Source organism: Pimephales promelas, chromosome 12 (genome assembly GCF_988280905.1).
Source record: "Pimephales promelas chromosome 12, fPimPro1.hap1.1, whole genome shotgun sequence".
Classification (NCBI taxonomy): domain Eukaryota; kingdom Metazoa; phylum Chordata; class Actinopteri; order Cypriniformes; family Leuciscidae; genus Pimephales; species Pimephales promelas.
Window position 1 is genome coordinate 5,087,309 of NC_142780.1, and position 25,957 is coordinate 5,113,265.

At 38.0% G+C, this 25,957-nt stretch overlaps 1 protein-coding gene across 1 annotated transcript; it reads right to left on the bottom strand.

Annotated features, from left to right (window-relative positions):
* Positions 1-5,139: 5,139 nt before the first annotated feature.
* LOC120462630 (neuronal pentraxin-2) lies at positions 5,140-17,186 on the bottom strand. The gene is made up of 5 exons (XM_039651227.2): positions 16,266-17,186; positions 14,276-14,711; positions 11,529-11,779; positions 8,652-8,831; positions 5,140-6,131 (listed from the first exon to the last, which is right to left on the bottom strand). The coding sequence occupies exons 1-5, from the start codon at positions 16,947-16,949 to the stop codon at positions 5,922-5,924; spliced, it is 1,761 nt and encodes a 586-aa protein (XP_039507161.2). The 5' UTR covers positions 16,950-17,186; the 3' UTR covers positions 5,140-5,921.
* Positions 17,187-25,957: the final 8,771 nt, after the last annotated feature.

The following is a 25,957-nucleotide window of genomic DNA, read 5'->3' on the forward strand; positions in this document are numbered from 1 at the left end:
CGCGCAAAAAATCGCTGCTTGAAATGGAGAATCGCCTGTACTGGTCTCGGGACACTATTGCAGCCACTACGGCAGTTGAGTTAATATACATGCTATCTTCCTAATTTAAAAAATAAATTAATTCATAATACCCGCTGAAATGGGTTGGGTTTTATGACGTTTGATCCTGAAAGGCGTGTTGGGGGTGGGGTCTGGGGCAGCGCTGTGGGGCTACTGGCCCGGCAGTGGAAACGCAAGCCCGGTGCTTGAGGCCCGAGGCCACTAGCTCGGCCCGGCTCGCTGTTAGCTCTGGCCCAGCCCTAGCCCGGCAGTGGAAACGCGGCTAGTGACTCGTAAATGTAAGTACACATTGATGGCCTAAGACACGAAACGAGCGGTTTGTGTGAGAAAACTAACAGTATTTATATATTTTTTACCTCTTGTAACCACAAGTCCAAGTGATCTGGTGGCGCTTTGTTTCTATGGTTACAAGAGGTAAAAGCGATATAAATACTGTTAGTTTTCTCACACAAACCGCTCGTTTCATGTCTTAGGCCATCAATGCGTACATTTACAAGTCTTGGACTTCTCTTTGCATGCTCTTTGAGGTGGTGACCATAGACCTCCATTATATGACTGACAGACAAGAACGGTTTGACCTAAAAATATCAAAATTTAAACTATTGTGGAAACAAAGACACCTACATCTTGGATGCCCTTGAGGTAAGCGAAAACATATAAAAAAAACCATTTCAAAGTGAACTATCCCTTTAGCTAATAACAAACAAGACCTTATTGTAAAGTTTAACTCTAATTTGGGATGACATTTGACAGGTTTGTCTCGTCTCGATTGGCCTTTCAGAATGTGTGTTTGCCAAAGCAGAGAAAGAGTGCTGTGTCTGCTGCTTAACCCCCCACAAACCAGACATGAAAACGATGGTTTAATATAATTCCTGATCCTAAAATATGTGCCAGACGTACTTGTATCGTTATTTGTGTGAAACACTAGTTACTCCCTCTTACTCAGTGCTGTTCAGTTTGAAGGAGTCCATGGCAGCTTTTTTCCAATGTACATTATATTTTGCCTTTTTCTGTTTGTAAATACATGTTGTTATCTTTGTTTACTACACACATCGCTAGCATTTTTATTTATTGTTTTTCCAATTCTTTCTTTTTTTTTTGAGAAACAAGGACCGGGGGGTTGCATGTTGTACCGAATTGAAGCATCTTTTGTAAAGGGTGGGTCCGATGCCTGTGTTTCTAAGGCGACTATTAGCGTTCTGTATTTCTAAACCTCAAGTCTGCAAATTGGCATTGCAGTTCAAAAAGCATCTAACTATTAAAACGTGTACTTGATCGATACAAAGCGATAAGGAATGTCCTTTAAATATCTTTAAAGCCGATTTATACAGAACACTAATAGCGTCTGGAGTCTAAAATAATAATAACCACGCTATTTAAATATACTAATTATGAAATGGTTAATACTGAGAATTGTTTAGCAGTGCGTTTTGCTTGACTTTTGTGATTTTTCCCGATTAATATAAAGCTTGGCTATAGTAATCGATGTCTTTGACTTTAAGACATATTTAATAGTTTGGAGTTAGGATCTATGGCACTTTAATATAGAGTTCAGCACAGTTTCGACTAAACGACAGCCTGATTTACTCTCTAGTGCCCTCTATGAGTATGTCATGATACTGCAGTTCTTAACTGGTTTAAGCCTCGCTGCACACGCAAAGGATGCCAGGATACGGCGTCCACTTCAAATCATCTGAGGTGAACCTGCTTCACGTTGTATTGTATGTTAACCCACAGGACACGCGTATATGACCGCGAAGAGACTCCCCAAGTGTTAGATGGCATTAAACTGCTGAGTGCAACAGTACATTCCTTGATATAAGCTATGTGTTTAAACGAATAGTTTGGGCATGATGTGGTCTGATGAAGACTGTAGAAACGACTCTGATGACTTTTTGGAGACTCTAAATCTGGGCATTCTTGATGAGAAGTGCGAAGGTGCCAAAACCTTTCAGCTAGTCTGTGAATTCGATAGGACAAATGAAAGCGTTTCCTCCTCTTCTTTCTTTCCCCCACTCCCTGTTTCTGATTGGCCACAGAATGGAACAGATTGTTGAGAAATTCATGTAGCAAAGTGAAAACTCAGTTATGGTACACTGGTGCCAATCAACTCTAATAAACAAAAAGATTTATAAAAGACATTCACATTGTCTGTGTGTTTTTATTAATAGCTGGTGAATATTGTTATCAACAAATTGGAAATATTTGTAAACCTTCAAAATTAGATTAATATTCAACCTCTATTTCTCATATTTTGTGTTATTCATATTAAAAAAAGTAAGCATTAACAAATTCATAAATTTGCCAAAACAATTATGAATTGTCATGTGGCTGTTGCAATATAAGGGCTGGCAACAAGCGTTTACAGGAACATGTTATTTACAAAAAATAATGCATTAAGTACCTTTTAAAGTAAAAATGACATTTTGATAGCTTTCAGATCTTTATAGCAGACTAATTACATAAAATGCATGCATATTAAGGTTAGTGGTTGTCATTCTATATCTGCCAATATTGTATCTTAGTAAGATGATATTTTACCCTCTGATGGTCAGAAGTGACCGGAGACCAAAAATGAAACTTCCTCCATCCCAGTAAAAACCAATGCAATTTATTTTTGTTCTATAATATTTATTCTTTTTAATTTAGTATTTTGAGACAATTTGATTGAATTTATCAATATTTATGCAATATTTATGGTCTATTTTTGCCATGGAAAATATATATATATATATATATATATATATATATATATATATATATATGTATATATTGTTTTGAAAAAAAAATATTAATGCAGTATTTTAGTTTAATATAGACTCTAGGCCTTCAGGAAAAAAAATAACAAAATTTGAAGAAAAGTAGCACCATCTGGTTACAGTGTAGAGGAAAAAGGGTAGAACCATGGTGTAACCACTAGATGGCATGTACAGCTCTCATTTACCTTTTTTGTTTGCAAAAACGATTTCTTATTAAGTTTTAGATTTTTTTTTTTTTTTTTTTTTAGAAATAGTGATAAAAGTGTTTCCCATTCATTTCCTATGGGGGTCATTTTTTTCACTATTTTTTTTTTACGACCACTTAGCATGCTCGGATCATGAACTCATTTTTGTGTGTGTGTGTGTGTGTGTGTGTGTGTTCACATCCCTAATGCCAGAAATGTCACCAAGTTTCGTAACATTCAGATGAAGCTGTGATTTTTAAAAATTCAGAACAGATTTTTTTGTAATCTGAATTTATTTTTGTGTATGTATATAAAAGTGTTTGTATGTGTGTGTGTGTGGGGTGGGTGAAATTTTTTTGCACTCTTGATGTTGTAGAGTGTCGCCCCTTTACTGCGGTGTACTTTCTTTTAGAATCGTGGCCGATTTGTAGGTTGTATAGTCTAAACATCAGTCTTCCGGTGGTGGACACACTTCTATATGTGTGTTGTTTTTCCATCCTACACTGCTTTAGCTTGTTAGCTTATATCCTGACTGATAAGTAGAACGATTAGTACTGCTTAATCTCAGTCTTCCCATAATGCCACAGTACCATACTTGAACAGATGTATTTCAGCCCTCAACACATCAAATCTAGTTAACTTCAAGACAGAATGGTTAAGAAATCTATTGCTAACCTCATTTTGAGTCAGTGTGTAATATATATATAGTATGCTGCAGTTCTGTGGGCGAAAATGCCTTGTTGATGCGAGAGGTCAGAGGAGAATGGGCAGACTGATTCAAGCTGATAGAAGAGCAACTTTGACTGAAATAACCACTCGTTACAACCGAGGTATGCAGCAAAGCATTTGTGGAGCCACAACACACACAACCTTGAGGCGGATGGGCTACAACAGCAGAAGACCCCACCGGGTACCACTCATCTCCACTACAAATAGGAAAATTTGTAGAGGCTACAATTTGTGGTCAGAATTTGGCGTAAACAGAATGAGAACATGGATCCATCATGCCTTGTAACCACTGTGCAGGCTGGTGGTGGTGGTGTAATGGTGTGGGGGATGTTTTCTTTAGGCTTCTTAGTGCCAATTGGACATCGTTTAAATGCCACGGCGTACCTGAGCATTGTTTCCGACCATGTCCATCCCTTTATGACCACCATGTCCCCATCCTCTGATGGCTACTTCCAGCAGGATAATGCACCATGTCACAAAGCTGGAATCATATCAAATTGGTTTCTTGAACATGACAATGAGTTCGCTGTACTAAAATGGCCCCCACAGTCACCAGATCTCAACCTAATAGAGCATCTTTGGGATGTGGTGGAACGGGAGCTTCGTGCCTCCCACAAAAACTGCAAGATGCTATCCTATCAATATGGGCCAACATTTCTAAAGAATGATTCCAGAATCAATGCCATGAAGAATTAAAGCAGTTCTGAAGGCAAAAGGGGATCCAAACTGGCCCTCAATTTTTGGTATAGATCCTGTAAGTGATGATAGCTTGTCGTGAATCGATACACTACAGTATAATACTACAGGAGTGTTTTCTGCAGGGGCTTATCAAACACTTCATGCTTAATTAGCCTAGTTTCTAATACTATGAAGACCGACAAAAGACTTGTGCTGATCAATACTGCAATGGGCTATGCACGGCGTTATTTCCGGTGAAGGATTAAGGATGCTCGATAACTTCCGCCGATCATAGAGTCCAATGCAATACCGAGAATTTCTATTGAATTTTATACTCCATGGTTATACTAATGAAACGTTAGTCACAAAAACAGATAAAACAGACACCCCTCGTTGTGTTTATGATTCTTTTTAAAATTATATTAAATAAACATAACTATATATAAAATTACATCTAAACGTATGTACGTTTCGTTTTAAGACGGGAGGACGGTAAATATTGAAGACTCTGCCATTATCCCGTTTTCTCCGGTTTTCCTCCGCTTTAATCTACACAACCGGAAATGAACGAGCATCCTTACGTCAAATGCGGAACTTATGCGTGCATATAGCCCATAGCCTAAAGAATTCAGTTCGGAAATGCAATGAATATCATCTTCATTTAAAGTATTAAGCAAATTTTTGAATTCTATTAGTCAGTAGCCATGAAATTGCTATAGAAAAATCCCTCCAAAATCAGTCCCTTTTATTGCATTTCAGCTTCCAAATCTCTAAACAAATGAAAACAAGTTAGGCCTAAACAAAGAGTAAATGCATAACAAATTCATATGCACAAACATTACAGTGAAAAAAGTGAATTATTTTGAATCAATAACACATTTACAGTAGATTCATAAATAAACTAAAACTACATTTAATGTGAAGCTCAAAACACCAAACGCCTGGACACGTACCGTACGGTAAAGTACCGTAACATCTGGACAAGTACAGTAAAACAGTTCACAAACACAACAACAGTGCACTTAGCCTGGTCAAAAGCCTGGTAACTCTTCTCTTTGGTATCGCTGTATCTTTAGATTCTTCTTACAGTGCAAGAAAACGAATCTTTCAACTTCAACTCACTGCTCAGGTTGAGCCGCTTTTCTATTTTTTGCACACACATCTACATTTTTAGCGTCCTCTATGGATTTCTATCCAAGTTATGACAATATGTCATATACTTGCATTGAACATTGAATGACACTGAAGTGCCATTTATAGAACACAAATGGAAAAAGTTCAGTATGAAAACATCGTAAATACAAAAACGGGTCCCTGTTGAAATCCTGGAGGTCACGGGATCACCCAATTTTCGTATGTAAACAGAAGGCAATGTTTTTGACGTGATAGTGGACGTATTTTGAATTGCAACCAGGTGACAAATCATCCGAATGCTTCAAAACAAGCTTATTTAAAACATGTTGCACTCTGAGATTTGTGCGTGGATTGTCCTTTTGCCCGGCGATGCTCTTTAATGACAGGGGTCAAAGGGGTATTTGGTGGCCCCGCCATGCAGCTCCACCACTGACTCTGACCAGGCGATGATGTCACCGGTCATATGACCACCGCACGAAGCCAGGCTGTAGACGTCATGTGGCGTGAGGACGTGAGACCACATCTGCACGTCTGAGATTTCTCCAACATACGCCTGCGTCGCATCGAAACGACCACCCAGTGTGTCCTGGGAAAACATGGATGGAGATTATATTAGTAACACTAAACAGATACTTCGTTCTTAGCTCTTTATTTGCGAAGTCAACTTCATTGGCTTATTTATGAGCATGACGTCTCATGTATGACTTTCCTTGTGAAAAAGAAGTTTATTTTAGAAGTATGAACTGAATGTAAAGTTTTTGAACACTTAACCGCATTTTAATAGCAACTTAATGAAATGTATTATGTAAACTTAGTTCGGTTAGTTCGAATCCTTGATTCTGATTGGTCATGAGCTGTGCTTTATTCACGATAAAACACGGCTATGACCGCTTCACCCGACGGTTCTATTGATCGCTGCGCAACACTGCGGTTCTATGTTGTTTTTATTTGAGCTTTCATGCATTTTACACATTGGAACATTGTTGCTGTTTACGGTCAGGGACTATTTTTTCTAGCGGAAGGAAGGCTTTTAGTGATTTTACTTCAAGAAAGTTGCACTAAAACATTGTTTTTTACTTTAATGTTGTGTGGCAACCGTTTTATAAAAGCAATAAGGTACTCGAGGCAAGTGCTGTATCGTGAATAAGTAACGGCTGAAGGGGTTACTCCGCTTCGCGTCGTGCCTAACAACGCCCTTCAGCCGTTACTTATTCACGATACAGCACAGCCTCTCGTTCCTATTGCTTACTTATATTAAAAGCAATTGGCTTAACTTTAGAGTGCATTTTTGACCCACTTATAAAGTATATCTTTATGGAATTTCATAATTGTTTCTAATATATGGTTAAAGTCTTACTGCCGAATGTACCGACAAGCATTTTTGGTAAACTAAAATATATTTTAATGTTACATATATATATATATATATATATATATATATATATATATGTGTGTGTGTGTGTGTGTGTGTGTGTGTGTGTGTGTGTGTGTGTGCTTATAGTAATAACAGAAAAGGATAGCAAAGGATACACTTTATTTTGAGGTGTTGTAGTTACAATGTAATTATACATTTAAGTACTGAGTAATTAACTACATGTACTTACATAGGGTTAGGATTAGTTGAGGGTCAGTTGCATGTAATTATGCATAATTTACTGTTAATGTGGTAAGTACATGTAACAGACACTGTAAAATAAAGTGTTACTAAAGCAACTAACCTATACACCAAACCCTAGGGCCTAAGCCAAATGATGTAGTTAATTAATATTATTCAGTACTTAAATGTAGGTATTATAATTAAATAATTACACTGTAAAATGAAGGTTAATTTGACATTATTACAAAGTGTGCTAAGAAGCCTAGTCCTAAGAGAACTCTTTTTAAGTGTACTTAAGTGGCCTTTTATTTATCTGCAAGTTTACGTTTTTAAAAATATACTATGGTTTGAAGCACACTTTAAGTGCGCTTTCAATACAATTAAGTGTACTTTGTCCTCAGAGGAGTTGAATTAGGGGCCGTTCACATATCGCGCCTAAAAAACGCGTAGAAAACGCTAGGCGCACGCGTTCTCCTTTTTCCAAAGAAGCGCTAGGGCGGTTGCACTCCGGAGGCGTCTGTCGTTGCTAAGCAACCATCAGCTGCGCTCTCCATTACATGAAGGAAATTTCAGCAATGGATTTCCACCACCGAAAAACCTTTGCTGTAACTCTGTTACAAGATTTATTTACTCAGAAAAGTAAAAAAAACGCCGCAGTGTTTGGGTGCAACCCATACTACAAAAACGCAAGAACCATGGGGAATTTCACCAGCTGATTCAGGAACTCTGCCTGGACAATGGGAGGTTCAAAGCCTATTTCAGAGTGGACAAGGACCAGTTTGATTATATTTTAAGAAGAGGTAACAAAAATGGCGAGGAAGCTGATTGGTTGACGTGACACGTGACCTATGGTGCGCTTGGGCATTCTGAAAAGTTGAGATGTTTTTATCTCGATGCGGCGCGGACGCGCCTGGATAAAACGAGCGCGTCGCACCTCGACCGCGTCGCTTCCATTATGAGCGTGCATACCGCGTGCCTACATTTGAAATAACGAACTTGAGCGTGCAAAAGACGCGATATGTGAACCGGCCCTTAAGTAACAATTCTTTTGCCACAATGCTATAGTGTCATGGGTGGTTGCCAGGGTGTTGCTATGCGGTTGCTAATGTGTTCCTGATGTTTGTCTATGGCTCAACCCAGATAGCAAACTGACATTGAATCAACGTGGAAATATGACATCGAAACAACGTTGATCTGACATTGTTTTGCTCATCGAATTAACGTTGAACCAACGTCAGACGCGTAATTCTTTCAAAACTAACGGAAAATCAACTTGAAATCAACGCTTTGTTTCAACGTTATGAAAGCAAACCAATTTTCGATTTCATTTAGCTTTGAAGAATGCCGCGTCTGACGTTGGTTCAACGTTAATTCGATGAGCAAATCAACGTTGTTTCAATGTCATGAGAGACGTCGTTTCCACGTTGATTCAATGTCAGTTTGCTGTCTGGGAAGTCAAAGGAGAAATATGAGTTTAGCTGATTGTATGTTGTGCTTGTATCGTGTTACCTGTTCCTGCCCCAGTATGAAGACCCCGCCAGGTTTGATGGGATGCCAGGGGGAGAGGTTTTCTCCTGAGCCTCTCTTCACTCCATCCTGATAGGCCTCCCACAGGCCGTCCCGTGTTGACCACGTCACACACACATGGTGCCATTTACCATCACTCAGCGAGAGGGGTAAAGGAACAGCCTGTGAATCCGAGGCAAGATACACAGAATTCTCTTAATAAACACTTTCTGTTATGCTCCTCTATTTCACCCTTTGCAATTCTAACACAGTCTCATCCCAAAAAGTCATATAACTGACGTTTTGGGACGTATTTTGACCGTACGTCAATATCCGCCTTTTTAGGGCCCCCTTAAACGTCGGTAGATGGCGATCCCGGGCCGTCATACAACTGACGCTTTACCTTTAACGTCAGTTAGGTGACGGGTTAGGTTTAGGGTTAGGTTTAGGTATGGGGTAGAGTTAGGATCCCATAACCTCATCTACCGACGTTTAAGGGGGCCCTAAAAAGGCGAATATTGACGTATGGTCAAAAGACGTCCCAAAACGCCAGTTATATGACGTCTTGGGATGAGACCGGGTTGGCAATTCGGAGGCCCGTTTCAAAAAGACAATGTTCTAAGTGTAAAATGAAAATCACCTATTAACCTTGTTTATTGAACTGTTCAGAAATCAGTGGCTTTCACATTTGCAATCGTGCTGATATTCGGGAAAATAGCACTCTATATATATCCTGTCATAAATATTAAAAACAAGAACTCATTTTGGGGCCATTTTTATTTATTTTGGTGGCCTTTTTCCCCAAGCCCCAGTTAATTTCCATGATCACCATATGTCCTTCATTTGTCCATTTAAAAAATCCTTCAGAAATGTGAAATGGTGTCCCTTTTGGAATCGATTTCATAATTAAGCCACAATGATAAAAAATGGGATTACAAGAGAATCCTCTAAGATTCAACTGAAATTTCTACAGGATTTTCTGATTCATATTTAACACCTAGATATTATAGAATAATATTCAACTGAGCTGTCTAACTGGACAGTTAATGGAAATCGCAGGAGAGCTGAAGGAATTTTAAAACCCAAAAATATTTTCTTTAAAATTCATCACACTCCAGTAGTCACATTCCAATGCCACTCGACAACTGAATTAACTCCAGTACTGACTCAATAGTTTACCCAAAAATGAAAATAATTTACTCGCCCTCAATTTGTTCCAAATCTGTATGAATTTCTTTCTTCTGCTGAACACAAAAGAAGATATATTGAAGAATATTGGTAAAAAAAACAACACTGACTTTCATATTACGAAAGAAAAATAAAATACTATAAAAGTCAGTGGTGTCCAGTGAGCTGATAATTTTGGTTGTCATTCTCAAAACGTATGAATGTGGCCTGTGGTTTCGGCCGTAATGTTATATTACATCCAAAAGTGTTTTTTAATGAAAGACATTTAGCTTCAATTTAGATTTTGTACAAAGTTGTCAGTAAAGACATTTATAATGTTAAAAAATATTCTATTTCTTGTTCATCAAAGAATTCTGAAAAATAAAATTTCCACAGGGAAAAAAAACAGTTTTCAACTGATAAAAATCTGAACTGTTTCTTGAGCATTCTGAAGGATCATGTGACACTGAAAAATGGAGTTGAATCACAGGAATAAATTTACAAAATATTAAATATATATTAAATTAAATTTATTTAAAAATGTATTATAAATTTACAAAATATATTCTATTTGGATTTTTTTTACAAAATATCCAAATAGAAAACAGCTATTTTAATAGTAATCAAATATAGGGCTGGGTAATAAATATCGATTTATTGATATTAATCGATTCTCATTTTTACGAACGAACCGATATCGATTCTTAAGTCTCAAGAATCGATTAGTCATCCTGTTTCATTTGAATGAATGGGACATTGTATCGCGGCTGCGCGCATTCAAAAAATCGCAATAATCTTTGTCCTTTGTTACTATTGATATGAAACAAAGTCTCAATTTTCAAATTACGTGCATTTTCTTTAGAAACTCAAAAACATAAATAACGTTTTGGCGCTGTGGTGTGAGATCACTCTGGCGTGAGATCGCTCTGGAGAAGCAGCAGCGCTGATCTCTCTTCCGGGTTAATAATACCAGTCACAGCGCGAAATAAACATGAGTGAGCGTCTGAAAGTGTGTTAAAAGATAGAGTACAACTTATCGAAATCTGTATCATGTCACATTGATTCGCTCAATCAGCGTTTCAACCGTGGAAAGACGTCAGTTAAACAGCTTGTAATCAATGTCATGTATCGTCATATTTACCTCAGAAAACCCACATCAACTCGTTAGTCAGCTAGAAAAAATAACTCTATAGGAGCATTTTGCTATACACCATATTACATATGCATTATAATCTTATTGTTCTTCAATATTTAATGCATATTTGAATAAATCTGGCAAGTTTTTGACAGCCACCATTTAAATGTTTATATTTCATATAATCTTCTTATTATAAAAATAAATAAAAGTGTAATTTAAGTGATTCATTCATTATTACCTTCATATTAGGCTAATGAAGCCTATAGGCTACAACTAGACTCCCATAGTTTACAGCATTAGTTAAAAGATTTAATTCCCTTGAGAAAAATTGCCATTTATTGTAACTGATATCCAAAATAATCAATATTGAATCGAAATCGAATCGAATTGCAAGCTTGTGAATCGAAATCGAATCGAATTGTGAAATTTGTCTCAAAACCCAGCCCTAATCATATATCACAATATTACAGTTTTTACTGTATTTTTGGTCAAATAAATGCAGCATTGGTGAGTGTTATGTGAATTATGTGCACGTTCCTTCAGATCTCCTTCGTTTCTCGCTCTCTTTCACTCACTCTGTCGTCGACGAGCAGCTCCATCGGGTTGTTTCCCCACTCGATGAGCACCAGCTCGTTGGCCTGGCCTGGAACGGAGTAGGAGAAGGGCGTTCCGAGTCCAGGCCCGATTCCAGCCTTCATCCACAAACACAGCGTGAAGGAGAAGATCTCGTGCAGCAGAGTGCGCTTCACACGACCGTACATGTAGTTGGTTCGCATGGGGAAGCCGACCTGGAAACCTTCAGTTGATTTGCTGTTCTTTCTAAAACCTGTGGAATTGATAATCAGTGTCAAGTTCGGCATTGAGGCTGAGTGTGATTGATTTGTCTTCTGGTCAGACCGGCTGCATTTTCAATTTCCGACAGTAGATCCTAAACTGCTTGTAATTGGATTAATACTGTTATTAATGACATTGGTTGCAAGCGAAAACTGAAAAATGCTGTTCCAAGGTAGGAAGGCCTCAAGACACGTCCGAATCCAATGTTAGCTTCACATCTTGTGTCCTGAGATCCCTTCATCTGATGTATTTTTGAAGGCAGCATAGATGTATCCTTCACTGCCATTTAATATCCCAGCGCTTTCCATTCTGTGACAGATGTGCTAAAAATAAAGAGTGTGTCTTGGTGGTCACAGTTAGTGTGTTTTTGCACATTTGGTGTAATTTCTAGTGAGAAACTACTGTTGTAGTAACTAAATATATTAACTTAGTTATCAGCAAAGCTTTCTCTAGTTTGCTGTAGATCATTAAAGGGACAGTTCACTTTGAAATTCATTTTTGGAATGTTTTAGCTTACCTCAAGGGCATCCAAGATGTAGGTGTTTTTCTTTCCACAGTAGTTTTAATTTTGATATTTTTAGGTCAAAGCGTTCTTGTCTGTCAGTCATATAATGGAGGTCTATGGTCACCACCTCAAAGAGCATGCACAGAGAAGTTCAGATTAAACAGGATTTAATGACTCGTAAATGTAAGTACACATTGATGGCCTAAGACACGAAACGAGCGGTTTGTGTGAGAAAACGAACAGTATTTATATCGTTTTTACCTCTTGTAATCACAGCCACATCCAAGTGATCTGAAGACATGGGCGCTTCGGTCTGCGCAAGTGCCAGAAAGCGTCGGAAGTGATCTCTCGCGTGGTTGCGGAAAAAAAAAATCAACGTTGTCTGTTGATAAATCGAAATCGTCTTCCATTGCAGACTGATCTCATGAAGTAGCGAGTGTATGACACGCCAATTCGTATTTCCATTTTTGGCGTGCTATCAACACGCATAATCGCTTTTCAGCGTGTTTATGAACGCCGTTGACTTAATGTTATTACTGTATATATAAATATATGACTTACCTCAACCCAGTCCCTAAACCTAACCGTCACTGGGGTTAATGGCATTTATGACTGTTCCCTTACCATCCTAGGGAAAAAAAAGATTGCTAACCAGATGTAGATCTATATTTTGCTTCGTTTCGCACGGACATTTGACGGCGTGTACAGACACGCGGAATCACTCGGACGTAAATGGCGTAGACATACACGCGGATAGCAAAATGCGTAGCGATAACACGCCACTTGACTCGAAAGTGGCGTGTATGTTTACGCAAAAGTCATGATGTCATGTTGTCCATTGCAATTTCCTGTCTATCTAAATATGTTTAGATCTTCACAGTGAAGCGCCCGCGCCCTCAGATCACTTGGACGTGGCTGTGATTACACGAGGTAAACCAATATAAATACTGTTCGTTTTCTCAAACAAACCATTCGTTTCGTGTCTTAGTCCATCAATGTGTACTTACATTTATGAGTCAATAAATCATGTTTAATCTGGACTTCTCTGTCCATGCTCTTTGAGGTGGTGACAGTAGACCTCCATTATGTGACTGACAGACAACGGTTTGACCTAAAAATATCAAAATTGAAACTAATGTGGAAACAAAGAACACACCTACATTTTGGATGCCCTCGAGGTAAGCTAAAACATATCAAAAATTAATTTCAAAGTGAAGTATCCCTTTAAACCGTTATTTCGTAACGTTAACGTTGTCAAATAATGACATTCAAATATCCCTCCTCTGATTTTTTTTGCACCCTGAATAGCGGTGGTCTACCAATCCTAATCATCTTGATTCTTGATCAACGTGTTTTTTCAGGTCCAGTGTTGTAGTCGAGACCACCTCACTCGAGTCCGAGTTTTGAGACCAGAGAGAGTCGAGTCCGAGTCGAGTCCGAGACCAGAGACGGTCGAGTCCGAGTCGAGACCGAGACCAGTGAGGGTTGATTACCTAATTTACTTTTATTTACTTAGAGAAATCCTTTTTTTTTTTACTGAATTTACTTAGAGTTTAAAAAATATGATCAGTTTAGGGTAAAAAGGCCACATAGTAGGTGGTGTTAAAAGTAATTTTATTACAATTTGTCATGCACAGTTGCGCACTAGAAAATCACCAATCACTGGGCGTGTCAACCAATTTAAAGAAATATTTTATTCACATACATTAATAATCATGAAAAATATTTTTAATTGAACTTGAGTGGACTCGGGAATAATTCCGAGTCCTAAAAAAACAAATGTTCGAGTACGAGTCAATTCCGAGTCCATGACAAGACCAAGACCATTAAAATATGGTCCCGAGTCCGAGACGAGTCCGAGTCTAGAGTTCTACAACACTGTTCAGGTCATCATCCAAGGACCAAAACTGGCCAAGCTTAAGTTGTGTTCAATCTAAATGCTCAAAGACAGAAGTAACTAGCGTTCTTCTACCGTTCTCTTACCAGTGTCAGTAAGCCTGTGCTGCAGATCACTCAGAACTGCGTCCAGTTTGCTGTGCGCTCCAACCTGTGCTTCTCTGTGCCCTTGTAGGTTATAAGACAACCTCTCGAAGCCATGTTCAGAAACCTCATTGTCATGGTGACTGTTGTCGTGGTGTCCATCGTCATCATGGTGACCGTTGTCATGATGATCATCATCATGGTGATCACTGTGGTGGCTCTCATCGTGAGGATCATGGTGATCGTCGTGGCTGTCCTCATGAGGGCCGTTGTCGTGATCGTCGTCATGGTGACCGCCATCATCATCACCTTCGTGGTCACTGTGACTGGCACTGATTAGTGATGAAGAATGGTGTTGCATCTGTTGTTCTAGAGCGTTGATCTTCCTCTGCAGGAGATCTTTCAGTGAACTTGAGTAGCTGGTGGAAGTGTTTCTTGTCTGTAAACACAATCACAGCAGTCTAAGCAAAGGTCTGCATGCTGATGTTGATTGCTGCTCAAAACCCCTCACCAAATATATTTAAATTGACAGGATTACCCTAGTAAAAACACATGTAACTCCTACTCGACTCGCTCCGAGTGGGCCTCGAACCCGGGTCTCCGGCATGAGAGTCAGGCGCTCTAACAAGGAGGCTAAAGACTGCAGCTCTAGCTGTGCTTACTTGCACAGCAACTACTAGCTGGCCTCCGTTACACACAAAACGAACTGTGATAGGTTGCGTTACATGTCAGTCAAACATCCTCTTGGGCGGTTCTTGGCCAATGAAAGCTGCGATTGATTGATTAGTCCCCACCTGTTTCTTGTTCTTGTAGTGTCAATAGTGTCATGGTTCAGCTGAGGTCAGTTCAGTTCATTTATAAGATCATTCAAAGAACTTTTTATTCTCTAGTTCTTCTAAAAAATCACCATACTGAAGCTTCAAAGCTGTAGATCTGCTTTATAGCTAAATTTAAAGAGTAATTCCACCGGTGGAGACATGTATATGTATTGAAAGTGGGTCATATATGTAGCCTAGCAGAATAGTATCAGAGTTCAGATGCAAAAGCCTCTAAATGCCATTTGAAATTTTCTTCTAAAATGATCATTTTTATCAAGCTTGTATATTTAAGTTCAGTAATTTCACTTAAATGGCAATGAAGATTACCTATTAATTGTCATTTAAGTGAAATTACTGATATTAAATATACAAGCTTGATAAAAATGGTCATTTTAGAAGAAAATTTCAAATGGCATTTAGAGGCTTTTGCATCTGAACTCTTCAATTTCTAATTTGGGTCCTTCTTGGCAGAGAAAAGGCATAAAATTTTAGTGACTTTTTAGTGCTTGTGTGTTGTAGACAACAATCCCCATAGTGCATTGCAATGCTCAGCTCTGCAGGCCACTCCCACTACTCCACCCATCAATGTAGACTGGAGTTGAGCTCCACTCTACGCTACCGCCTGGAAATCATTTCGGACAAAGAAATCAGATAAAGCGCGCTAATATAGTATGACGACGTAAGAGCGTCAAGGCGGCGCCCGAGCCATCAGCCAATGGATTGGCGTGAATCTATATGGGCTTCAGACAATCGGCACACTTACTCTGACGCGTAATTTTACACGTGAAATGCCGGCAAACCTTGGAGCGTTTTGTCTTCGGCATCTTCATTAATCCCCTCGAAGTGAAAAAGGTAAATAGCGGATTTCTCTCGTCTCAAGGGAAAATGAGAATGTTGCACGACCATTCAATAGTAACAATGGAAATCGGAATGCATGGGTGGAGTGTCCCTTTAATGTTTTATAACGGATACCCTTTCCAAAATCTTCACTAAGATAAAACATTTAACTAAATTACGGTGATAATGACACTTCAGTCGAGTTGTTTTACAGCTGGAACTGAATTTGTTTCATAATTGATACATGTCATGCTATTTTGCTGTTTATTACTGTGAGGCTGCTTTGAAACAACCTCTATTGATAAAGTGCTGTATAAATAAATGAGACTCGACTCTACCTGCAGGCTCTCTAGCCGCTCCTTTAGGGACTGAAGCATCCTGCTCATCTGCTCCGGCGTAGACGAGGGTGAAGGAATCTCCCCTGTGACGTGCTTCTCGCTCAGCGAGGCTTTCCCGCGATGATGTCCCCCGTCGCCATAGTGACCAAGCTCCATTCCACGACTGCCGTGGTTACCATCGGGCGGCGCCCACCCAAGGTGCGCTGTGTCGGGTGCTGTCGGGTAGGCGTGGTGGGCGTGGTGAGCCAGGTGTGTGGGTTTGCGGTGCGGGTGGTCGTCATGGCTGCCCGTGCCGCGGTTGAAACCCTCACACAGGTTCAGTTTGGCGGTGAGCTCTCGGATAGTCTCCCTCTGGTCCAGGATGGTTTCTTTCTGCTGCACCAAACTCTCCCGCAGGTGCAGGATTGTCGCTTTTGCCTCCTTGGACATTCCCCACCAGCTGTTGCTGTTCCCGCTAGGTCCGCTGTGGTGTCCGGGACTGGGGCCACCTGGGCCGCCCGTCGTGGGGAAACACCCGGGATCGGCGTCAGCGGGAATGGGGGTACAAATGAAACGAGGATGAGGGTTGTAGTCCGAACCTGGCATTCCAGTCCCAGCGCATACGGAAAGACAGATGGAACAGAAGAAGAAGAAGAAAATACGTTCCCCCATCCCGAGTCCTACTGTGGACCTTACTGGATGCATATTTGTCGAAGGAAATGATTGAGAATGTGGGATAGCAACCAAATCTCGTTGTTTTGCACAGCAGTACAATGAAAATAACGTTTTAATCCTGAAAAGGATCGTACTCGTATCTGCCCTCGTCTTCTAAATCCTGTAAAACTGTCTCTTAGTGCTTACTGTGTCTTTTCAAGCCTCCTCCTCTCCAAGGTCATCAGCCGTTCAGAGACCACGTGTATTTGCTAGTAATACGTCCGATGATCCTTCTCTTGTCTCTTCAGAGCAGCCATGTAAAGCCTGGAAATAGAAAATCTCGTCATTCCTGATGAAGTTTTCGGAAGACAGGGTATTTTTTCTTTTAACCTTGAAATCTGAACTCCCCTTTTATGATCTACGGAACTGAGTACATTATCAAATACACTACGGTATACATGCACTTAAGTATGTTAGTCAACACTTTAAAGCAAATTCAAATATTAGAAAATTACAAAGTGCATTTTTCAAAATTGTACTTAAGTGTGTACTCTCTTTAAACACACTTAAGTTGCCTTTTTTCATTATTGTCATCTTCATCTTTTTTCATTATCATCATAATAATATCTGCAAGTACAGCTTTTTTTTAAATATACTTTTAAGATTTGAAGGACATTGCAATATAATTTAATACAATTAAGGGTTATGATGTGGCATAACTGCAATTGGAATTTACACAATTTACTGTTTTGTTAACCACAAGGCTAAGTATATTCATCATAACGTCCAGCCTGACTACTATTTTCTTCATAAAAATAAAGGCTCCATTTCTAACTGATGGGGTTTGACAGCCTGATGCCACAATACATTCATTTTAAGATCCTCAAAGAACTCTAAAAATCCCCACACTGAAGCTTCGAAGAACCCCCGAAACTTATAGACTGATGAGAAGGACCTGTAATGTAAAATCAAGAGCTTTTATGGTCACCAAAGAAGGTTTCAAGGTTGCTGCAAATAATCACTGAATAACGTTTCGTTTGGGATGTTAGGAATGATTAGTTTAAGTAGTTTGAAGCAAACATTTCCGCTCGCACAAGTGGATGTGTGTACGTCAGAATCCCTCCTAATGAAGATAACAGATAACTCAAGAAAAGAGTCGTCATCAAGGGTCTACAGAGGATTAGCATGTGATCGTGTCTGTTTGAGAGAGTCTACTGAACTTTTCCATTAATTGGATTAATTAAGTGCTTGGTCTGATCGCTGGCAGGAAGGAGGCTGGACTGTGTTTCATGTCCAGAACTTAAAGAAGAACACAGCTTGAATGGGATTTATCGTGATATTCAGTGCATGCAATTTAAAATCAAACTGAGAGAGACTTTTTTTTTTTTAATCCAGTCGGATCATTTTCATTATTACCAACAAATCTACCAAGAGCAGTTAAAATTAGCATCTGGTTTAAGACATGCTTTTCTTGGGCTGTAAATAATGGCGCAAATACCAGTAAATTGACAAAGGCAAATCACCTTGCGTGTTTCAAAAATACACTACTGCCATAAAGTTTGCGTCTGAAATGGAAACTCTTACAAATGCATGTGCAATAATGTCAGCCGCACACATTACCCCGTCCAGCACATTTTTCACAGCGTGTCTTTGGTAAATGACAGTAGTTTTTTTTTTTAATACACTCTAAATATGCCGTGTCGTTTTAACCTAACTTTGGGTCAAATATGGACAAACCCAAACGTTGGGTTAAAAATGCAATTAAAAAATGTAACCCAATGGGTGGGTTTGTCCATATTTGACCCAAAGTTGGGTTAAAACAACCCATCAATTTTTAGAGTGTAATTAATGTTTTAAACTGTTGTAATTAATTTAAATTATAATTAGTCTTGCAATTCTTTGAATTGCAATTGAGTAAATTCCTCTTACTGTTATTGCAATATGGGATTATCACGCTTCCGGGTTTCATGGGCGGGATTTGTCAACTTTGTGCATGTCCACTTCCGACGCAGTTCAACAATGCCCGAGACGAATGCTATTTATGTCACTCCTCTGTTCCACTTTGTAAATCTAACCAACAACACCAACCCTTCTTAAGTTTTCATGGATTCCCGACTGAATTGAGTATTAGGAAGAAATGGATTAAAACTTTAAAATAAAACAAGGTAGCACGTTTGTTTGCAGCCGGCACTTTAGTGAATCAGACTAATTTACCAGGGATGCTGTATAAATAAACTTAGTGTAGTCCTTCATCAGTTTGCCAGCGAGATCGGTGATTCAACGGAAGTGGCGGTCCACAAAGATCACAGAATCTGGAAGTACTACGTATCAGCGTGATAATCCCCTATTCCTAATCCAATTCAATGCTGTTGTTGAGTTTGGGCAATTCAAATCAAATCAGTTCTTGAAAATTAAAAGGGAACCAATTCTTCAGTTCTGACTTTTGGACCCTGAATGACATATATATTCTGTACTGGACTGACTGATCCTGGACTGTCCATCCCCACTGTTTACAGTGCATTTTGTCCAATCACCATCCTGACATTTTCACTGCTAACCAGGATGCACATCTTTCCAGTTACCAGAAAAGTTGATTAAAGGGTATTTTGCTTTTGGTTTGACTAGCAGCAGTGGTCTTCCCTGTCTGTCGGGTCAGTGTGGCTATGTTTGTTGCTTTATGTGCCAATGGGTTTGTGTTGGATTCTGCTATCAGACAGATAACCTTGATGAAACCAGAAAGAAACCAAAGGGCCTTTGACCTCAAAACTAAACAACATAAATTATCATACCCACCCATTTAAGATATCTTACTAATGAAATGACATTGAGTTTTAGACCCCTCTCACACAGGTCGTGTGCTTGCGTGAACATGTGTGTGCGGTAAGATCATGCGTGTCACAAGCTTAGAAAGCAAGACAGATGGCAGCAGTTGAGAACAGCGTGAAGCCGTTGCAGTCTCTCTCAATCCTCACTTCATCTCAGTTTATCTTCCAGTCTAAATCCACTTGATTAGCCTGACTGTCAGATTCGAATGAAGGCAGAACTTTAAGTCTGAGACACTAGATTCAAATTGAATGTGCCGTCTGCTGAATCCATGAAATGATATTAAATAACCACCTCTAGTCTAAAAGAACCATTTGGATCTTCATCCAGAACAACTGGCTGAGCAAAACAGTGACCGTTTTAGTCATTTAGTAATCCAACATTATAAAATGCTATTTTTACTGTGAAATATGTAATCTTTCATTCAAATATCACTGAAGTATTGCTCAGATATTTTAAAGCATATTCACTCTAAAAAATGCTCGGTTGTTTTAACCCAAATTTGGGTCAAATATAGACAAACCCAAATGTTGGGTTAAAAATGTAATTTAAAGATTTAACCCAATGGCTGAGTTTGTCCATATTTAACCCAAAGATGGGTTAAAACAACCCAGCATTTTTTGCACTCTAAAAAATGCTGGGTTGTTTTAACCCAATTTTGGGTCAAATATGGATAAACCCAAACTTTGGGTTAAAAATGTCATTTAATATATTACTGGGTTTGACAATATTTGATCCAAATAGGGGTTGAAATAACCCAGTGTACACTCAAAAAAAAAAATGCTGGGTTGGTTTAACCCAATTTTGGGTGAAATATGGACTAACCCAGCTGTTGGGTTACATTTTTAAATTGCATTTTTAATCAAACGTTTGGGTTTGTCCATATTTGACCCAAAATTGAGTTAAAATATTCAGAATTGTAGCAAACTCAAACATTGGGTTAAAAAATGTCATTTAAAAATGTAACCCAATGGCTGGGTTTGTCCATATTTGACCCAAAATTGGGTTAAAACAACCCAGCATTTTTTTAGAGCGTTGTTTGCACTTTATTACATGTTAATTACAATAAGATGAAAAAATGTACGGTTGAAATTGGGTTAAAATTTGAAATTAAATTTTTAACCCAACATTTGGGTTTGTCCATATTTTACCCAAATTTGGGTTCAAACAACCCAGCATTGTTTAGAGTGCGTTCACAATTAAGCACACTTCTTACTCCATTAATTCCAGTCCTTAAACACAGTGTTAATCTCAATGTCCAGCAACAAAACTGTGGTAACTTGTCGTCAACACTGTCGGAAAAAGAGAAACTTAACAAAAAGACAGAAAGAGAGATCCTGTATATTAACATTATCAACAAAAGCCAGGAATAGGGAACAGTTTTGACTATCATGGTACATAAATGTATATGTGTCAGTAAACCAAATGTTTTTTTATTTGTATCATTACCTTCTCAATCATAGCCTCAACCAAAACAGCTGCACAAGAGCACAGTTCATATAGAAAACAGCTGAAGAGTTTTAACACACAAAATCCATTCATCAACCAAAAAAAAAAAAAAAAAAGCTCATGAAATATGACCAACGTATAATATAAACAGACACACGGAGAACTGGAGCATGTCATTCACACTCCATTAAGCTCTCAGTAAAACATCAGATAATCCCCATCTCATTACCTGAGCTATATCTAGATGTATGATATACATAAAGGATCTACAAACGGAGACTTACAGTAACGGTCCAGATGCTGTCAGCTCATGTGGACTCCTGTTCGTCCTGTCACTATAGTCAAAATCAGTCACCAAACAGCTTGTAAGGGACTTAATCCAGAAGAGTCTCTTTAACACCCGCCTCCCCTCCGTTTCTCTCCTCCTCTTTTCTTCCACCTCCACTTTACAGTCTTCTTTCTTCCGTCACCCCTGTTGCTCAACAGCAATTAAAATCAATGTTGTCCTGTGCTCATTGACAACCTAAAGGCCTCGCGAACTGCAGTTAGCGATTCATGACCGTTTCAGTCAAATGTTTGGGATGTGCTGTCTGCTGTGTATGAAGACCTTTAGATATGACCAGTTTTGTTGTCTTGGAAGTATTTTACATTATATAAAGCAGGATTCACTAGCGAAAAAACTATTTGTTTCCTTCCATAATAAATGACAATTTCAGTGAAGAGTTCAATTGCAAATTTGAGTTTAATTTGATACATCAGGTTTTTACGGCTCATATAGTAGTGAGAACATAGGCTACACATACTCGAGGATGGAAAACTAATTTATTCAAAAGAAAAAATATGCAACTTGAGACTGATTAAAAAGAAAAATGAAAGTGATGTACTGAGATTTTTATATTAGCATAAAATCGTATAAATATCAGTTGTCACTATATCTTCCACTATAGAAAGTCATAGTAAGATGATATCTTTGCTTATGATCAGATCTCTAGTTTCAAAACAGATAATGCAATACAATGATTGAGAGATGAACAAATCAAAGACACTAACCCAATTTAACCCAAATTTGGGTCAAAGATGGACAAACCCAAATGTTGGGTTAAAAACGTACTTAAAAATGTACAGTTGAAAGTGAAAGTTGAAGATTTTAAATTACATTTATTTGGGTTTGTCCATATTTGACCCAAATTTGGGTTAAAACAACCCATTGTGGATATTCAAATAAAGTTGATTCAGTTTTGCTCTTGAAATATAAATAATAATACACAAGTTATTCTTACATTTACAGATAAAAACCAGTAAAGATTTCACAGCAAGGGAGGGAGGACGTTTTTACAATTATACACTCTAAAAAATGCTGGGTTGTTTCAATCCCAAATTTGAGTAAAATATGGATTAATCCAACTTTGGGTTAAAAATGTAATTTTAAAATATTAGGTTTGTTGATATTTGATCCAAATTTGGGTTGAAATAACCCAGCATTTTTTTATAGTGTACACCAAAAAAAATTGCTAGGCTGGTTTAACACAATTTTGGGTCAAATATGGACTAACTCAGCCGTTGGGTTGCATTTTTAAATGACACTTTTAATTCAACGTCTGGTTTTGTCTATATTTGACCCAAAATTGATTTAAAACAACATAGGTTGGGTCAAAAATGCAACTAAAAAATTTAAAGTTAAAAGTGAAAGTTGAAGTTGGGTTTTAACCCAACAGTCGGGTATGTCCATATTTTACCCAAATTTGGGTTTAAACAATCCAGCATTGTTTAGAGTGTACTAAAAGGTTTTTAACATGCTATATAAATATTAATCATGCTATATAAATATCAATCAGATGTGTAACAGGGTTTTTTTTTAGCAAAGATTTGATAGTGTTGGTCATTTGTCTTTGTTCATTTGCACATGCACGAGATGCGTCAGATTGTTACATTAGAAGGCCTTGTTGAGCCACAAGCTGTCATAGGTCTTAACAAGATAACCAGCCTGATTAAAGTCTGAGCAGAGATCCAGCACAGCAGCCACAGAGACAGATGGACACTTATTGAGGTCAGGGGGAATAGGCTATACAGAGACTGAGAGAAAGATGATCGGCACATATTTGAAAGAAAGAAAGAAAGAAAGAAAGAAAGAAAGAAAGAAAGAAAGAAAGAAAGAAAGAAAGAAAGAAAGAAAGAAAGAAAGAAAGAAAGAAAGAAAGAAAGAAAGAAAGAAAGAAAGAAAGAAAGAAAGAAAGAAAGAAAGAAAGAAAGAAAGAAAGAAAGAAAGAAAGAAAGAGAATTAGAACCGTGAGATATTGATTTGAGTGTTGTCTAATTATCTGCGAAGAAGTTATGAAACATAGCACAGCAATGTGGGAAATAACTTCATCAATTATATAAAAGCATGAAAACAAAATGGAAGTTATTTTTTAGAGGAAAATTGCAGTATTTATTGTAAATTATTTATCTGTGCACATAATATTTTTTTAAAAGTTACCTGCCCTTGTCATTTTTAATCAAAATAATTTAAAGGGATAGTTCACTTTGAAATTAATTTTTGGAATGTTTTAGCTTACCTCAAGGGCATCCAAGATGTAGGTGTCTTTGTTTCCGCAGTATTTTCAATTTTGGTATTTTTAGATCAAACCGTTCGTGTCTGTCAGTCATATAATGGAGGTCTATGGTCACCACCTTAAAGAGCATGCACAGAGAAGTCCAAATTAAACATGATTTAATGACTGAATGCGCCCGCTCCCTCAGATCACTTGGATGTGGCTGTGGTTACACGAGGTAAAAACGATATAAATACTGTTCGTTTTCTCACACAAACCGCTCGTTTCGTGTCTTAGGCCATCAATGTGTACTTACATTTACGAGTCATTAAATCATGTTTAATCTGGACTTCCCTGTGCATGCTCTTTGAGGTGGTGACCATAGACCTCCATTATATGACTGACAGACACGAACGGTTTGACCTAAAAATATCAAAGTTGAAACTACTGTGGAAACAGACACCTACATCTTGGATGCCCTTGAGGTAAGCTAAAACATTAAACCAAAAATTATTTTTAAAGTGAACTATCCCTTTAACTCTTGCAGTGACATCTCTTCACTTATCTGATGACGAAGGCGGGGCAACCTGTCACTCACATGAGATCCACCAATAGCAATCCACAACCATCCAATCAATTCCCCATGGACAAAATCAAGTCCCGCCCTATTTATTCTTGTTTGAGAAGCCATTTCACTTGGATATATGGCACAATAGAGAAGAAAAGGCTATCGCTACTTCTGTTTCTTTTCGACCTTATACCCAAAAGTTATATAGTTATAGAATGTCTAAAGTGGACTATCAGAATAAAGTGTAACCTAAAATTAGCAACTGAAAACTCTTAGAAACAGAGTAGCTACCTCATTAGACAAAATGTATATTCGAATTATGTGAAATAATGATATGTACGTATCATTATCACACTGTTCTAGAGTCAGGTCAGTTCACTTGTGTGTTGCTGTATGTGTGTCAGCTCCACAGTTTCCAAGAATAAAGAAATCTGCTCGGCACACAGCCAGAGGTCAAAGGTCACCTCACTTGTCCAAGAGTTTCTTGCAGAAAACAACTTGGTAGCAGTTTATTTTACAGTCCTGTTCCCCATGTACATACTATGTACTTATTATAGTAATTACAATAACGGGGTACAAACCCTGAACCTATACACCTAACCAACCCATGTTGTTACCTTATATTAACCACTTTACTTTCTTTTGGAACAGAACATTGTGACATTTTAATTGAATAATTGTACTATTCTGGTGGTTGTACTAAAAGTACTAAACGGATGTACGTTGTTCAAGTAATTTGGTAAATTAACCTTTAATTTAATCGTTTAAAGGATCTTTTGACAATAACAAACACAGGTTTTACCAAAAATTTTACATTTGCGCAGTGATCTCTGTTTGTTCTACAATGTGCAGTCTGTATACAATTATAGTAAAAACATGCACTACTGTTCAGACGTCTGCAGTCGTGACAACTACAGTATATATACGACAATGTTAATATACAGGATCTCTCTTTCTGTCTTTTTGATATAGTGACAACTTTTTTTTTAAAGAAGTCTTTTATGTTCACCAAGACTGCATTTTATTTCATTAAAAGTACAGTAAAATAGTGAAATATTTTTACAGTTAAAATAACTGCTTTCTGTTATATATATTTTAAAATTGTAATTTATTCCTTGGATTCGAATCTGAATTTTCAGATTCTTCAGTCACATGATCCTCCAGAAATCATTCTAATATGCCGATGTGCACATTTCTGATTATTATCAATGTTGAAAACAGTTGTGTGCTTCATATTTTTGTGGAAACTTTGATTCTTTTTTTCTGAGGACTCTTTGATGAAATGAAAGTTTGAAATATATAACTAACTTTGCAACAACTATGTCAGCTAACTCTCATTAGAGTATTAGTAGACTGTTAATTTAGGGTTAGAATTAGTAGAATAAGTTGACATGTTGCAAAGTTACTTATATATAGTAAAATGTAGTGGACCATCAAAATACATTATCATTTCTTTAAAAAAAATTTTTTACCGCAAACATTTGAACAGTATAGTGTACATACAATTTTAACACAACATATTCCACGTCTTTGTGTGTCTCGTGTGCTATCTAATCTGCTTCTTTATCCCGTACACACTGTGACGTCTCATACAATATACCTAGATCTGCACTGAAGGAGAATTAACGAGTGTGTGTAGGATATACAGCATTATGATACACCACTGAGTCCATCAATAGCGTTACCTT

What these genes read in the sequence shown, in the direction of transcription:
- LOC120462630 (XM_039651227.2), bottom strand. Translation starts at nt 16,949, where the DNA reads ATGCATCCAGTAAGGTCCACAGTAGGACTCGGGATGGGGGAACGTATT. An exon ending in AGCGGCTAGAGAGCCTGCAG is followed by an intron (nt 14,712 to 16,265) that starts GTAGAGTCGAGT and finishes TTGTGTTTACAG; the next exon opens with ACAAGAAACACTTCCACCAG. An exon ending in AGCTGCTCGTCGACGACAGA is followed by an intron (nt 8,832 to 11,528) that starts GTGAGTGAAAGA and finishes TCGGATTCACAG; the next exon opens with GCTGTTCCTTTACCCCTCTC.